The sequence below is a fragment of the Sphaeramia orbicularis genome, chromosome 6 (genome assembly GCF_902148855.1).
Source record: "Sphaeramia orbicularis chromosome 6, fSphaOr1.1, whole genome shotgun sequence".
NCBI classification, from domain to species: Eukaryota; Metazoa; Chordata; class Actinopteri; order Kurtiformes; family Apogonidae; genus Sphaeramia; species Sphaeramia orbicularis.
The window spans coordinates 7,310,515-7,324,468 of record NC_043962.1 but is presented as its reverse complement, the minus strand read 5'-3'; the positions used below and the strand labels follow the sequence as shown (position 1 = coordinate 7,324,468).

At 39.3% G+C, this 13,954-nt stretch overlaps 1 protein-coding gene across 2 annotated transcripts in view; it reads left to right on the top strand.

The window, feature by feature from the left end:
• znf423 (zinc finger protein 423) overlaps nt 1-13,954 on the top strand; it is a 442,387-nt gene that overhangs the window by 161,544 nt on the left and 266,889 nt on the right. For both annotated transcript variants that reach the window (XM_030136142.1, XM_030136141.1), the window contains exons 4-11: nt 2,256-2,433; nt 3,706-3,830; nt 6,800-6,881; nt 7,058-7,133; nt 8,208-8,488; nt 8,613-8,896; nt 11,043-11,423; nt 13,227-13,408. In XM_030136142.1, the coding sequence (XP_029992002.1) occupies nt 2,256-2,433; nt 3,706-3,830; nt 6,800-6,881; nt 7,058-7,133; nt 8,208-8,488; nt 8,613-8,896; nt 11,043-11,423; nt 13,227-13,408 (1,589 nt within the window). The remainder of the gene's footprint in view (nt 1-2,255; nt 2,434-3,705; nt 3,831-6,799; nt 6,882-7,057; nt 7,134-8,207; nt 8,489-8,612; nt 8,897-11,042; nt 11,424-13,226; nt 13,409-13,954) is intronic.

Below are 13,954 nucleotides of genomic sequence, written 5' to 3'. Positions count from 1 at the left end.
TGCATTGTTTTGAAGAATAGTTTGTAGATGTAAACATTTTCATGATGTAATGTAATTTTGGAAAATTAAGCACAATTTTAACAGTTTTTTTTTTGCCTGTTCCTCAGTGTTTAGTGTCTTTGTAGATCTGATCCATAATACACATGTAGAAATGATAAGTTTAGCGATAATACAGTTAAAATTGCACATATTTTTCTTAAAAAATTTCCGTTTTTTCAAGTTATTCACATCTTTTTTGTTTGGATAGTTTATAAAAGTAAGTATTTTTATAATTTAATGTTTGTTTGTTTTTTGCTCTAAAACATGAAGAAAACTTTGGAATTGACATTATTTATATTTTATTATGTTATTATTTTACTGGTCCGGCCCACTACAAACCAAATTTGGCTGAATGTGGCCCCTGAAGTAAAATGAGTTTGACACCCCTGCCTTATATCATTACTCAGGTCTGACTTGTTTTTAATTGCGTTGCCTTGTTTCTAAAGGGCCTACGCATTCAGCATCTCTTCTTTTTCTAGTCAGCAGTTTGCAGATTTTCCGCTCTATCACCACGTGTAGGCTTCTAGGAAAACACATCGTCTTATCTTCCTCCACTCTGTCAACACCTACATGCTCTTCATCCTACCTCTTCTTCATGTTGTCAGTTTTATCCGTCTCCTTCCATTTCTCACTCACTCTTTCTCTCTCTCTCTCTCTCTCTCTCTCTCTCGCCTTGCTGTTGGGCTTCATGTTGATATCTCTATTCCTATATTTTCTTAAGCCTTTTTTTTTCTTTCTTGCTTCCAGTCAAATTTATAATTCATGCTTTTACATTTTTTTTTTTTTTAACCCAGACCCCCCTGCAGAGTTTTATTTGCTCATCGCAGTGCCTACATTTTTCCGGCGATCAATACATCACAAGGATCTGTTTTCCACCCCCTCTCGGCTAGACGTAATACACAGCAGACAAGACACACACACACACTGACAGAAGACACACATGACTGTGGAAAGAACTGGTTAGGGTAAAGCCTGTGTGTGCTTTAGATAAGTGTCTGAAACTATCAAGAGAAACTTGTCTGCTGCACGTGCTGCTCATGTCGGAGCGTTTGCATCGCAGAAACATCGACTTTCTGCTGAATTAATGCACGAGTCATCCTCATTTTTTCCCCATTCTCTCTGCGTCCTACCACTCCAGTTTAGTTATTTTTCTCTCTGATTTGTTCCCCGGCCCGGTTGATATAGTTATCAGATAAAAAAAGCAAAGAAAGCAGCTTCCCCTCCTCTCTCTTCATCTACTCTCTCCTTTACATTTTTCAGGCAAATGCTAAATAGTCTCACTGTGCTGCTTCACAGCGTGCACAAAGAAGAACAGAACAATATCAAGCATTATTCAGCCCCCTCTTTTGTCACCCTGAATCCATTCTGAAGTGTCTATTAAAGGAGTCGTGGCCTTTTTGTCGCATCTGTGCCAGACTACACAGGAGGGGGAAAAAAAGAAAAAGAGGGAGAGACGAAAGAGGGGAAAAAGAGCAATGCATAATCTCCTATGTATGACAGATAAAGGGAGTGAATATCGCCATCTTTCTGCTCCGCTCTCCACATCTCCTAATCGCTTTTCCGACGTTTCAATCTGCCAAGGCCCTAATGAAAATATGATGAGGCGGATCTATGGTCCTCGGGGACGGATGGAGGGGATGGGAGGGGAGGGGAGGGGAGGAGGTGAGGGGAGGGATGGAACGAGGGATGGCTGCAGAGGGAGGATGAAGGGAGAGAAAATACACTCTGTCCTTATTTCTGGGCTCCGTCGGGGATACATAGTTCTTGGAGCTTTCTATTTAGATGTTGCTGCTGCTGGAGTGTGTCTCTTTTCTGTTTCATTCTCTCTCTCTTTATCTCTGCCATCCTCATTTTCCGTCTGTATATATGTGTGCGTTTGTCTGTGTATGTGTGTAAACCAGGATAAATGTGTTTATTTTTTTTTTTGTTTATATCCTCTTTTTCTCATTTTAACTCCCACCGGCTGCCTCTTCTGCCTTCGCCTTCCAAGAAAGATGTAACTTCTTCTTAATCATTCTAATGCTCCCGGTTTTACCCCCACTTTTTTTTGCTGTTTGCGCTTACTTGTCTTTTTCTCCTTTACAAAAAAAAAACAAAAACAAAACAACAAAACAAACCCTGCACCTGCGAACAAAAGAAAGCGTGTTACTTCAGTGCCGATAAATCACAGGCGTTATTATTATTAACATGTTTCCGTCCCTGTCTGTCCCTGTCAGATGGCGATGATGACCCAGCGGGGCTTTCCTGGGTGCCTTCCTCGCCCTCGAGTAAAGATGTGGCGTCGCCTTCGCAGATACCTGACGGTTGCTGTGACCTCGGCATGGCCACCGGCGGTGAGGAGGAAGGAGGCGCAGGTCTGCCGTACCCCTGCCAGTTCTGTGACAAGTCCTTCAGGTATATAATTCACAGGTTTTCGCTCCCCTGAGAGGCTGGAGGTTGCTTCTCAGTGTACGGCTGTATTACAGACAATAACAACAGTCATATTTGTGGTTTATTGGCATCCTTATATTCCGCTCTTAAATATTTATGTGCACATGAATAAACAGAATTCTCAGTATTACCTCGGTCTAACATGGGCCGCGAAGGCAAACAGTAAAACGAATGAGGTGAATACATTTCATACTAACCTCTCTGGGGACTTTTCACAAAACCCATTTTAAGAACAGCTGTCACGTACTCCATAAAATCCCCGTCATGAGTCTTTATTTTTATCATTTCATTAGCAACCTACTCTCTGAAAGAATACTATGGCATTGGTTTTTAGTAGTAGTAGTTTTATTTCGAGCACATAGAATCATCAGATAACAAAGAATCATACAACATGGTCAAAAAAATAAATAAATAAATTTTTTCTGCGCTCGAAAAGGAGTGGGAAGAAGTACAGGGTGTCCCATAAGTCTCCATACACAGGAGACATAATACATTCCATACATATATGGTTCTAACATGTATTTCTGTATATTTCTTCTTTATAGTTCTTCAGCAGTGGAGGACACGCATTGAAATGTGTTCCTGACAAAATGGCAGTCATATAGAGCATATTATAGAAATAAAAATGGTTTATGTCAAGAAACGTTTATTTTTCCAATGTATGGAGACTTATGGGACACCCTGTATAACTTATTGACTCCCACCCCCTTTTTACAAACTAATAATCAAACTAGATCCGCTTCCTTTGCTTTGCTAACACACATTTTCCTCTGTATATTTTTACAATAACACAAAACATCCATACAAATCATTCACATACACTTTTTTAGTTTAGAAAACTCTAAAACAATAAATAAACATTGCACACTGGAAAAAACAATAAACAACATAAATAACATTGTTATTATGAAGCAGTGACTATGAATTTGTTCTTACCTTTGCTGTGTTCTGATCACAACTTGTTTTTTTACGAATGAAGCTTCTGCTATCGGCTAATCCATTGTTTTTTGTTGGGTTTTTTTTTGCAATGTAATGGTTCAGAATTGGACCAAATGGCCCAGGATTTAAGGGGTTAAAGGTCAAAATGAGCCGATCTGGTCTCAGTTGGATTCCATGGGCTCAGACGCTGATTGAGATGCTCCTGGTTAACAGTGGTGTCTCCTGGTTAACAGTGGTGTCTCCTGGTTAACAGTGGTGTCTCCTGGTTAACAGTGGTGTCTCCTGTTTCTCCCGCAGCCGCCTGAGCTACCTGAAGCGCCACGAGCAGATCCACAGCGACAAACTGCCTTTCAAGTGCACCTTCTGCAGCCGCCTGTTCAAACACAAGCGGAGCAGAGACCGCCACGTCAAACTCCACACAGGTTGGTACCAATGGAACAACCACAGGGCATCCTAGGCCCAGAACAATGTCTCCCAGGCCATTGGCAAACTCAATAGGCATTTATTACCTCTGCCAAGGAGGTCATGTTTTCGCCAGGGTTGGTTGGTTAGTTAGCAACATAACTGAAAAAGTTACAGACGGATTTCGATGAAATTTTCAGGAAATGTCCGAAATAGGATGAGTAGCAAATGATTAGATTTTGGGAATGATCCGGATCACTGTCTGGATCCAGGAATTTTTAAAAGGATTCTTTATCATTGGGAGATAGGGATATTTTCAACATATGTATGTGGTCTGGGTCAGATTTAGGACCACATATGAAAGTTGTCTGGGTCAGATTTAGGACCACATATGAAAGTGGTCTGGGTCAGATTTAGGACCACATATGAAAGTGGTCTGGGTCAGATTTAGGACCACATATGAAAGTGGTCTGGGTCAGATTTAGGACCACATATGAAAGTGGTCTGGGTCAGATTAAAGACCACACATGAAAGCAGTCTGGGTCAGATTTAGGACCACATATGAACGTGGTCTGGATCAGATTTAGGACCACATATGTATGTGGTCTGGGTCAGATTAAGGACCACATATGTATGTGGTCTGGGTCAGATTAAGGACCACATATGAAAGCAGTCTGGGTCAGATTTAGGACCACATATGAACGTGGTCTGGATCAGATTTAGGACCACATATGAAAGTGGTCTGGGTCAGATTAAGGACCACATATGAAAGTGGTCTGGGTCAGATTTAGAACCACATATGAAAGTGGTCAGGGTCAGATTTAGGACCACATATGAATGTGGTCTGGATCAGATTTAGGACCACATATGAAAGTGGTCTGGGTCAGATTAAAGACCACACATGAAAGCAGTCTGGGTCAGATTTAGGACCACATATGAACGTGGTCTGGATCAGATTTAGGACCACATATGAACGTGGTCTGGATCAGATTTAGGACCACATATGTATGTGGTCTGGGTCAGATTAAGGACCACATATGAAAGCAGTCTGGGTCAGATTTAGGACCACATATGAACGTGGTCTGGATCAGATTTAGGACCACATATGAAAGTGGTCTGGGTCAGATTAAGGACCACATATGAAAGTGGTCTGGGTCAGATTTAGAACCACATATGAAAGTGGTCAGGGTCAGATTTAGGACCACATATGAACGTGGTCTGGATCAGATTTAGGACCACATATGAAAGTGGTCTGGGTCAGATTAAGGACCACATATGAAAGCAGTCTGGGTCAGATTTAGGACCACATATGAACATGGTCTGGATCAGATTTAGGACCACATATGAAAGTGGTCTGGGTCAGATTTAGGACCACATATGAACGTGGTCTGGATCAGATTTAGGACCACATATGAAAGTGGTCTGGGTCAGATTAAGGACCACATATGAAAGTGCTCTGGGTCAGATTAAAGACCACATATGAAAGTGGCCTGGGTCAGATTTAGGACCACATATGAAAGTGATTGGGATCAGATTTAGGACCACATATGAAAGTGGTCTGGGTCTGATTTAGAACCACATATGAAAGTGATTGGGATCAGATTTAGGACCACATATGAAAGTGGTCTGGGTCTGATTAAGGACCACATATGAAAGTGATTGGGATCAGATTTAGGACCACATATGAAAGTGCTCTGGGTCAGATTAAAGACCACATATGAAAGTGGCCTGGGTCAGATTTAGGACCACATATGAAAGTGGTCTGGGTCAGATTTAGAACCACATATGAAAGTGATTGGGATCAGATTTAGGACCACATATGAAAGTGGTCTGGGTCTGATTAAGGACCACATATGAAAGTGGCCTGGGTCAGATTTAGGACCACATATGAAAGTGATTGGGATCAGATTTAGGACCACATATGAAAGTGGTCTGGGTCTGATTAAGGGCTGCATATGAAAGTGGTCTGGGTCAGATTTAGGACCACATATGAAAGTGGTCTGGGTCAGATTAAGGACCACATATGAAAGTGGTCTGGGTCGGATTTAGGACCACATATGAAAGTGGTCTGGGTCGGATTTAGGACCACATATGAAAGTGGTTTTAGTCAGATTTAGGACCACATATGAAAGTGGTCAGGGTCAGATTAAGGACCACATATGAAAGTGGTGTTAGTCAGATTTAGGACCACATATGAAAGTGGTCTGGGTCAGATTTAGGACCACATATGAAAGTGGTCTTAGTCAGATTTAGGACCACATATGAAAGTGGTCTTAGTCAGATTTAGGACCACATATGAAAGTGGTCCGGGTCAGATTTAGGACCACATATGAATGTGGTCTGGGTTGGATTTAGGACCACATATGAAAGTGGTCTGGGTTGGATTTAGGACCACATATGAAAGTGGTCTGGGTCAGATTTAGGACCACATACGAAAGTGTTCTGGGTTGGATTTAGGACCACATACGAAAGTGGTCTGGGTTGGATTTAGGACCACATACGAAAGTGGTCTGGGTTGGATTTAGGACCACATACGAAAGTGGTCTGGGTTGGATTTAGGACCACATAACTCCACAATGAATGGTCAGAGTACTTGGTAAAAAAAAATACAAAATAAGTTCCCAACAGGTTCTACAAGCTGTTGAAGACTGATACATCATGTGTAGCAAAAGTGATAGAGTTGTTTGTCTGTTAGCAAGATAACTGAAAAACTTATGGACAGATTTGGGTGAAATTTTCAGGAAATGTTGATACTGGCACAAGGTACAAATGATTAAATTTTGGTGGTGATTGGTGGGGGGACTGATCTGCCTTGGCGGAGGTCTGCGCTGTCTGAGTGCTTTTCTAGTTAATCCTGCAATTTGGTGGAATTCAAATAAAGAAGAGTCTAATTCAGAGCGACTTTGAAGATTCTCTAGAACTGTGGCATCATATTTAAAGTGTCAGTGGAAGTAAAAATAGTCTGTTATCATTCTGTCAACTAATACAGGAGATAAGAAGTATAGTTGTCAGGAGTGTGAAGCTGCATTTTCCCGCTCTGATCATCTGAAAATCCATCTCAAGACACACAGGTATGTCGTTTTCACATAAAACTTGCAAAATCAAGATAATAGTGATTGATTTATTTATTTATTTATTTTTTAATCTGATGTTCAGAATTTTTTTTTTCTATTTTAACCATCTGTGCCTTTGACTGTAGATCTTAATTAATGCTGATTGATTTTGTATTTTTAATTTATGCCTCTAGCTCCAGCAAACCATTTAAGTGCAGTGTGTGTAAGCGTGGCTTCTCCTCTACTTCGTCGCTGCAGAGCCACATGCAGGTACAGTTGAAGACGACGTCAACTATATTGGGGTTTTCTTTCATTTGTCACACGCCGTCAACTTCCACCAGTTTGAATTTCATGTTCCAGAAATACACTATATGGACAAAAGTATTGGGACACATTGAATTCAGGTGTTTGTTTTCTAACAGGGGTTGGGGATACAAAACAATAATGGCAAATGTCATAATATATTTTCGTTTTTATTTAGTTTTTTTTTTTTTTTTTTAATCCATGACTATGATTTTCTCAAATATTGGTCCTGCTCTCACTGTAAATAATAATTTTCTACCACATTTAACCATCTACTTTCTTCACATCTCACTGAGGAAGAAAAATCTACCGTTAAACTTTAAGGAAATATTGACGTTTTTATCTCAAATCATTATGAACAGGACATCTGACAGCTGTAGACATGATGTGTCCCAATATTTATGTCCATGTAGTTTGTTGTTGGTCCATATAGTTGGTCTTTTTTTTTTTTTTTTTTTTTTTTTTTAATGTACGATTGTATTGCTTTTTGGTTAATTTTTTTCAGCATGTTGATTTAATTCATTTTGCTGACAATCAATGCTCTTCCTTTTTTTTTTTTTTATAATAGTCTATATAATGTATATTATTCTGGACAGAAGCAGTAAATCCAGGTGTAGATTACTGCACAAAGGGAGAATTGGACTTTCCTTGGTCAGCATATGTACAGTCAGTCCAGCTTGGATTTACAAGGCTGACAATTAATACTGAACAAACAAGAACTCAAACTATGAATTATGAAAGAGCTGCAGCATCTGAAACCGACCACAATGAACATTTGACAGATAAACAGAACCACAGTGTTTCAGTTTCGGACTCACAGTTTGTCATGTCTTTTATGTATTGTGATTGTCTCTCTCAACTCACCACATATTTCTTATTAGTAGCTAATTTTCATTTTATTGTTTGTTTTTATCAATTACTAGAAATTTCAGGCGACCCCATGTGGGGTCTCGACCCCAGGGTTGAAAAACACTGAATTAGACTAAACGTCTGAATCCTTTCCAGCGCCTGTTTCTGATCTCATCTCTGTGACTCTGACAGGCTCACCGTAAGAACAGAGAACACCTTGCACTGAGAAGTGAGAGGGATGGAGGGAAGAAGGGAGGCGGAGGAGAGGGCGACCTGGAGCAGGACCTGTATATGTGCGATTACTGCGAGGAGACGTTCAGCCAGACCGACGAGTTGGAGAAACACGTCCTGACCAGACACCCCCAGCTGTCCGACAGAGCCGACCTGCAATGCATTCACTGTCCGGAGATCTTCCTAGACGAGGCTTCTCTGCTCACACATATTGAAACCCAGCATGCCAACCGCAAACACAAGTACTACAGAGCCCTCTTTTTTAACTTTATAACATCTTAAACCGCAGCCGCTAATATTGAACGCTGAATAAATGAAAAATTCAGGATATGAATATGTTTCATGGGTCATTTTCCGCCTCCCCAGGTGTCCTGTCTGCTCAGAACAATTTCCTTCTGTGGAGGACGTCTACTGCCACCTCGACAGCCACCGCCAACCCGACTCGTCCAATCACAGCGCTGCCAGTCCAGACCCGGCGCTAGGCAGCGTGGCTTCAATGAGCTCAGCCACTCCAGACTCCAGCGCCAGCCTGGAGAGAGGCTCCACGCCCGACTCCACCCTAAAGCCCAGCCAGGGGAGCGAACGGGGCCGCAGAAGAGGCGCTGACGCTGGGGAGGAGATGGGGATAAGCCTGGGCCATCAAGGTGGAGGTAAAGTCCAGTTACAACCGCTGACATGACAGCTGACACTTTAAAGGTGTAATGCACAACATTTCTGCAGACAAATATCCTCCTGAGACCCATCAATCTTTGTCCTCTGTGGGGGACAGAAATTTCAGTTTTATTTGAAATAAAAATTAAATGAAATAAAGCTGTCAAAGGCATTCTATAAAAAGAATATAATAAAATCTGAAAAAAAAAAAAAAACTCTTGTAATGTGCTGTTTTTAATCAAGGCTATTAGTTAATGTAAAAAAACAAACAAACAAAACTTTTATTTTCCTGGGTCTCAGGAGGATATCTAAATGTTTGTACATTATATCAAATATTTTCAAAAATGTCCAAATTCAGATAAATTCATAATTTTATTGAATGATTTGGTACATTCCATTTGTGTATGTCATATCCTCTTTCAGGGAAATGCCATGTCTTAAAATTGTTGTTTAATTAAGGCCTTACTTATCCTTAAAGCTGCGTATGACCTCCATCACCAATTTTTCATCAAATTTGTAAAATCCGAGACATAGCTGAGTCAAAAATTTACAAAGAAAATATAGAAACATCATTTATTGTGTCTGTGGAATTTTTAAGCCCATTGACTGTCAGATTTACTGTTTAATTATTAATTTTAAAGCTGCATATGACTTCCATCACCAATTTTTCATCGAATCTGTCAAACCCCAGTCATAGCCTAAGTATCATGAATCCATAAGTGTTTTCGTGATTATGCAATTGAATCTCTTCCCTCACGGTGAACAATTTCAAAGTGTACTCCACGACGAACAGTCCATTTATTTACAAACAGAGCTGATAGGTCACTCGGGCAAGTTTGGAAATTTGTAGCGACTTACATTATGGGAAGCGGAGCTGCACGCAGCTGCATTATGGCAGCAGTGGCAACAGACACAAAAACGGCTTCATTGCCTCTTGCTACTGCAGTTACTATAAACCATAGCATGTCATCACAGTAGGTCTGCCATGTTTAATATGAAGCATAGTCAACTTACTATTAGATAAGTCAACTTATCCGGTGTTAAGTTAATATTTGGTTGTTGATGGGCGTTTTCAGATGTGACTTTGAGTGTTCGGATGTGGATTTTTGTGGATTTTTGGAAATTTACTGTTGGGAAAGAAATGTTAATTGAATTAGAATGAAATTACATAATATGTTTTTAACCCATAAAGATCCAAACATCCTCTGTCGACCAAAAGCATTTACTGATCTAAACTGTTGATCCACTAATCCCATCAATACATGTCAATAACTGGTGTAAAATGCAGTTTGTCACCTTTTCATGGTCATCAGATATGACCCATTTGGATGTTCAGAGGCTCCGTTGTTACCGTGGAAACACCGTCATCTTCTACAACATTGATTCACCAGTAAAACCCATGGAGTTGGATCAGTGACAGTGGATGGACACACTGGATTTTTTTGTATTAATAAATAAAATGAACAAAAAAAAAGAATTAAAAAATGCTAAATAATAAATAATGTGGAAAAAATAGGTACAAAGATTACTAAAATTATTATTTTTTTTAAATAAATAAATAAAAAGGATAAAATAAGCAATAACATTAATAAAAACAGCCAAAGAGAACAGTGACAGTGGATGGACACACTGGGTTTATGTTCAGTTAATGAGAGATTTTGCTGGAAAAAGTCACCTTTTCTTCAGTTTTTTCTGTTTTGATACAATAACTGTTGACTTTCCTCTGAGCTTTTATGAACATCTTCATAATCAGTCAATTAAACAAAGGAAAACAGATGATTTTCACAGGAAAAAAGGCCAAATTCAAAGGATAATATCATAATAAATGGAGATAAATCACTTAGGAAAGGTTAAAAAGAGAGAGAGATTCATTTGGGAACTGCCACAAAAGTCTCACTGTGTCCTTATGGGTTAATGTAATGTGAGTAAAATGCTATTACATTACTTTATAAATGTAATATCTGCTAAAGTCATGTCAAACACATTTGCTCAGCAGTAGTGGTGAAAGCAGCATCTCCCGTTATCCCATGCTACATCATCAAACTACATCTTATTTATAGCTGCTGAAATTACACACTGTGCATTTAATAGATGAGATTTTCTCCCTTGTAATTTGATTTGTGTTGATTTATTGTATCCCTGTAGGTGGAGGAGGGAACTGGGGTAAAGTGACGTACTCTTGCCCTTACTGCTCCAAGAGAGACTTCCACAGCCTGGCCGTGTTGGAAATCCACTTGAAGACCATACATGCAGATAAACCCCAGCAGAGTCACACATGTCAACTGTGCCTGGACACTTTGCCCACGCTCTACAACCTCAACGAACACGTACGCAAAGCTCACCGTGCTAGCGGAGGAGGTGTGGGTGCAGCGGCGGCGGCGTTCCCCCTGCTGCAGTTCACCAATGTCACAGCCTTTCACTGTAACTACTGCCCGGACATGTTCGGAGACATCAACTCTCTGCAAGAACACATCCGAGTATCGCACTGCCTGCCTGGGGGGATCGTGGCGGGATCCACCACATTAGGTACGTTTATAAAAAAAAAAAGAGTGTTTCTTTTAAGCACATAATCACATTAAGAAAAATAAGGATTTCAGTGTGCAGATTATCAGGAATGTAGACTGTTCACACATGTTAATTATAATGTGAACAACCACCCAAACAAATCAGATTTCAGCGAAAAATCAGAATAGAGCATTAACACCTGAATGTAATAAATGTATGTATATATATTGTTTTTAAGTTTTATTTTTTACGTTTTAGAAGAAGGGAGAGTGTGTCTTTTAAGCATGTAATCATGTTAAATCTAATAACAGTTTCAGCGTGCAGGTTGTCAGTCTGAGCACAACCATGGAAACAAATGAAATTTCAGCAAAATATCTGAACTGAGCATTTAGACCTGCAGTGTAAACAGAGCCGTATTGTCACATAGGGGATAAACTGGTCATGTAATAAGAGATGTGATGGTTATGTAGAACTTTTGACTGTTATAGATGAGGGTTAAAATGAGATATATTGTTTTTGTTTCATATTTATGGCTGTTAGAATGTTTATTAATATATGAAGACAAAGTATATTTTTACCTCATTGTATAAATGTATTATTTTTTAAGTTTTATCACATTATAGATGAAGGGAGAGTGTTACTTTTTAGTACATAATCACATTAAATAGAGTAACAGTTTCAGTGTGAATATTGTCAGTCTGAGAACAACCATGGAAACAAATCGAATTTCAGCATAAATATCAGAATTGAGCATTTAGACCTGCAGTGTAAACAGAGCCGTATTGTCACATAGGGATAAACTGGTCATGTAATAAGAGATGTGAGGGTTAGACCTAACTTTTGACTTTTATAGATGACATTGAAATGAGAGATATTGTTTTTGTTTCATATTTATGGCTGTGGCAGGGATTATTACTGTATGGAGACAAAGTATAGTTTTACCTCATTGTGTAAATGTATTATTTTTTAGTTTTATCACATTGTAGAAGAAGAGGGAGTGTTTCTTTTGTTTCTTTCAAGCACATAATCATATTAGGTACAGTAACAGTTTCAATGTGCAGATGTGCAGATTGTCAGTCTGAGAACAACCATGGAAATGAATCAAATTTCAGCCAAAATATCTGAACTGAGCATTTAGACCTGCAGTGTAAACGGAGCCGTATTGTCACATAGAGGATAAACTGGTCATGTAATAAGAGATGTGGTGGTTATTTATAACTTTGGAGTGTTATAGATAACATTTAATATGAGATATATTGTTTTTGTTTCATATTCATGGCTGTTAAAGGGATTATTACTGTACGGAGACAAAGTATATTTGTTCCTCGTCATGTTAATTTGTTATTTTTTAAGTTTTATCACAGGGAGAGTGTTTCTTTTGTTTTTTTAAAGCACATAATTATATCTTGTACAATAACAGTTTCAGTGTGCAGATGTGCAGATTGTTAGTCTGAGAACAACCATGGAAACAAATCAAATTCTAGCAAAAAAATCAGAATTGAGCATTTTGACCTGCAGTGTGAATGGAGCCATATTGTCATATAGGAGATAAACTGGTCGTGTGATGGTTAGATAAGACTTTTGGCTATAATGCATGCCATTTAAAACGAGTCATATTGTTTTTGTTTCATAATTATGGCTGTTAAATGGATTATTACTGCATGGAGACAATTATATTTGTACCTCATCATGTTAAAGTTTTGTTTTGTTTTTGTTTTATCACATGTAGAGTGTTTCTTTTGTTTCTTTGAAGCGCATAATCACATTAAATGCACTAACAGTTTGTAAGGGAACATAACATTTTACTTTCCCTCTCTATTGTAGAAGGGAACCATGCTTTCTTCTGCAACCAGTGCTCCATGGGATTCCTGACAGAGTCTTCGTTGACAGAACACATCCAGCAAACACACTGCACCTCTGCTGCAGGGGGAGGAGCCGCCTCCGGAGGAGCTGTGGCCAAACTGGAGTCACCAGTACTCCAGGCAGCCTCCCAATCTTTCATGGAGGTAAGAATTAAGAACCACAATCATAAATCACCTTTTTAATAATCTTTTTTTTTTAGTAATTGGACGGTGGTTGCCTGTTTTTGCACATGCCAAAGCCATCAGCGGTTGAGCTCATTAGCAGAAAGCTGATTCTGACTTAATTAGGTGGTTTCCTGGACTTTCTCATGAGCCTAATGAAGTGTTTAATGAAACACATTGCTCATTTAAGTTCAGATTAAATATCCTCGGTATGTTTTCGGGAGCTATTTTTGAGTGTAGTCAGTGATAGCGGGTTATAAGGTTACTCCATTCGTTTCTTGACCCGTAGTTCAATTTGTGCGCAATTACTGTTGATGCCTTTCATCCACTTAGGCTTGGCAGGTGCTGGATTATACATGAAACAGTCTGCACACCCACCTCCGCTTTGTAGTTTTTCTCTGTATTTGTGAACGTAATAGACATGAGTTTATGGTCTTTGCTTTTCTTAGTCTCTCTTTTCTCTCTTTTTTTACTACTTGTTGCTGTATGATAATGTTTAAAAGGCTGGAGAATCAGCTTGTGAGCGAA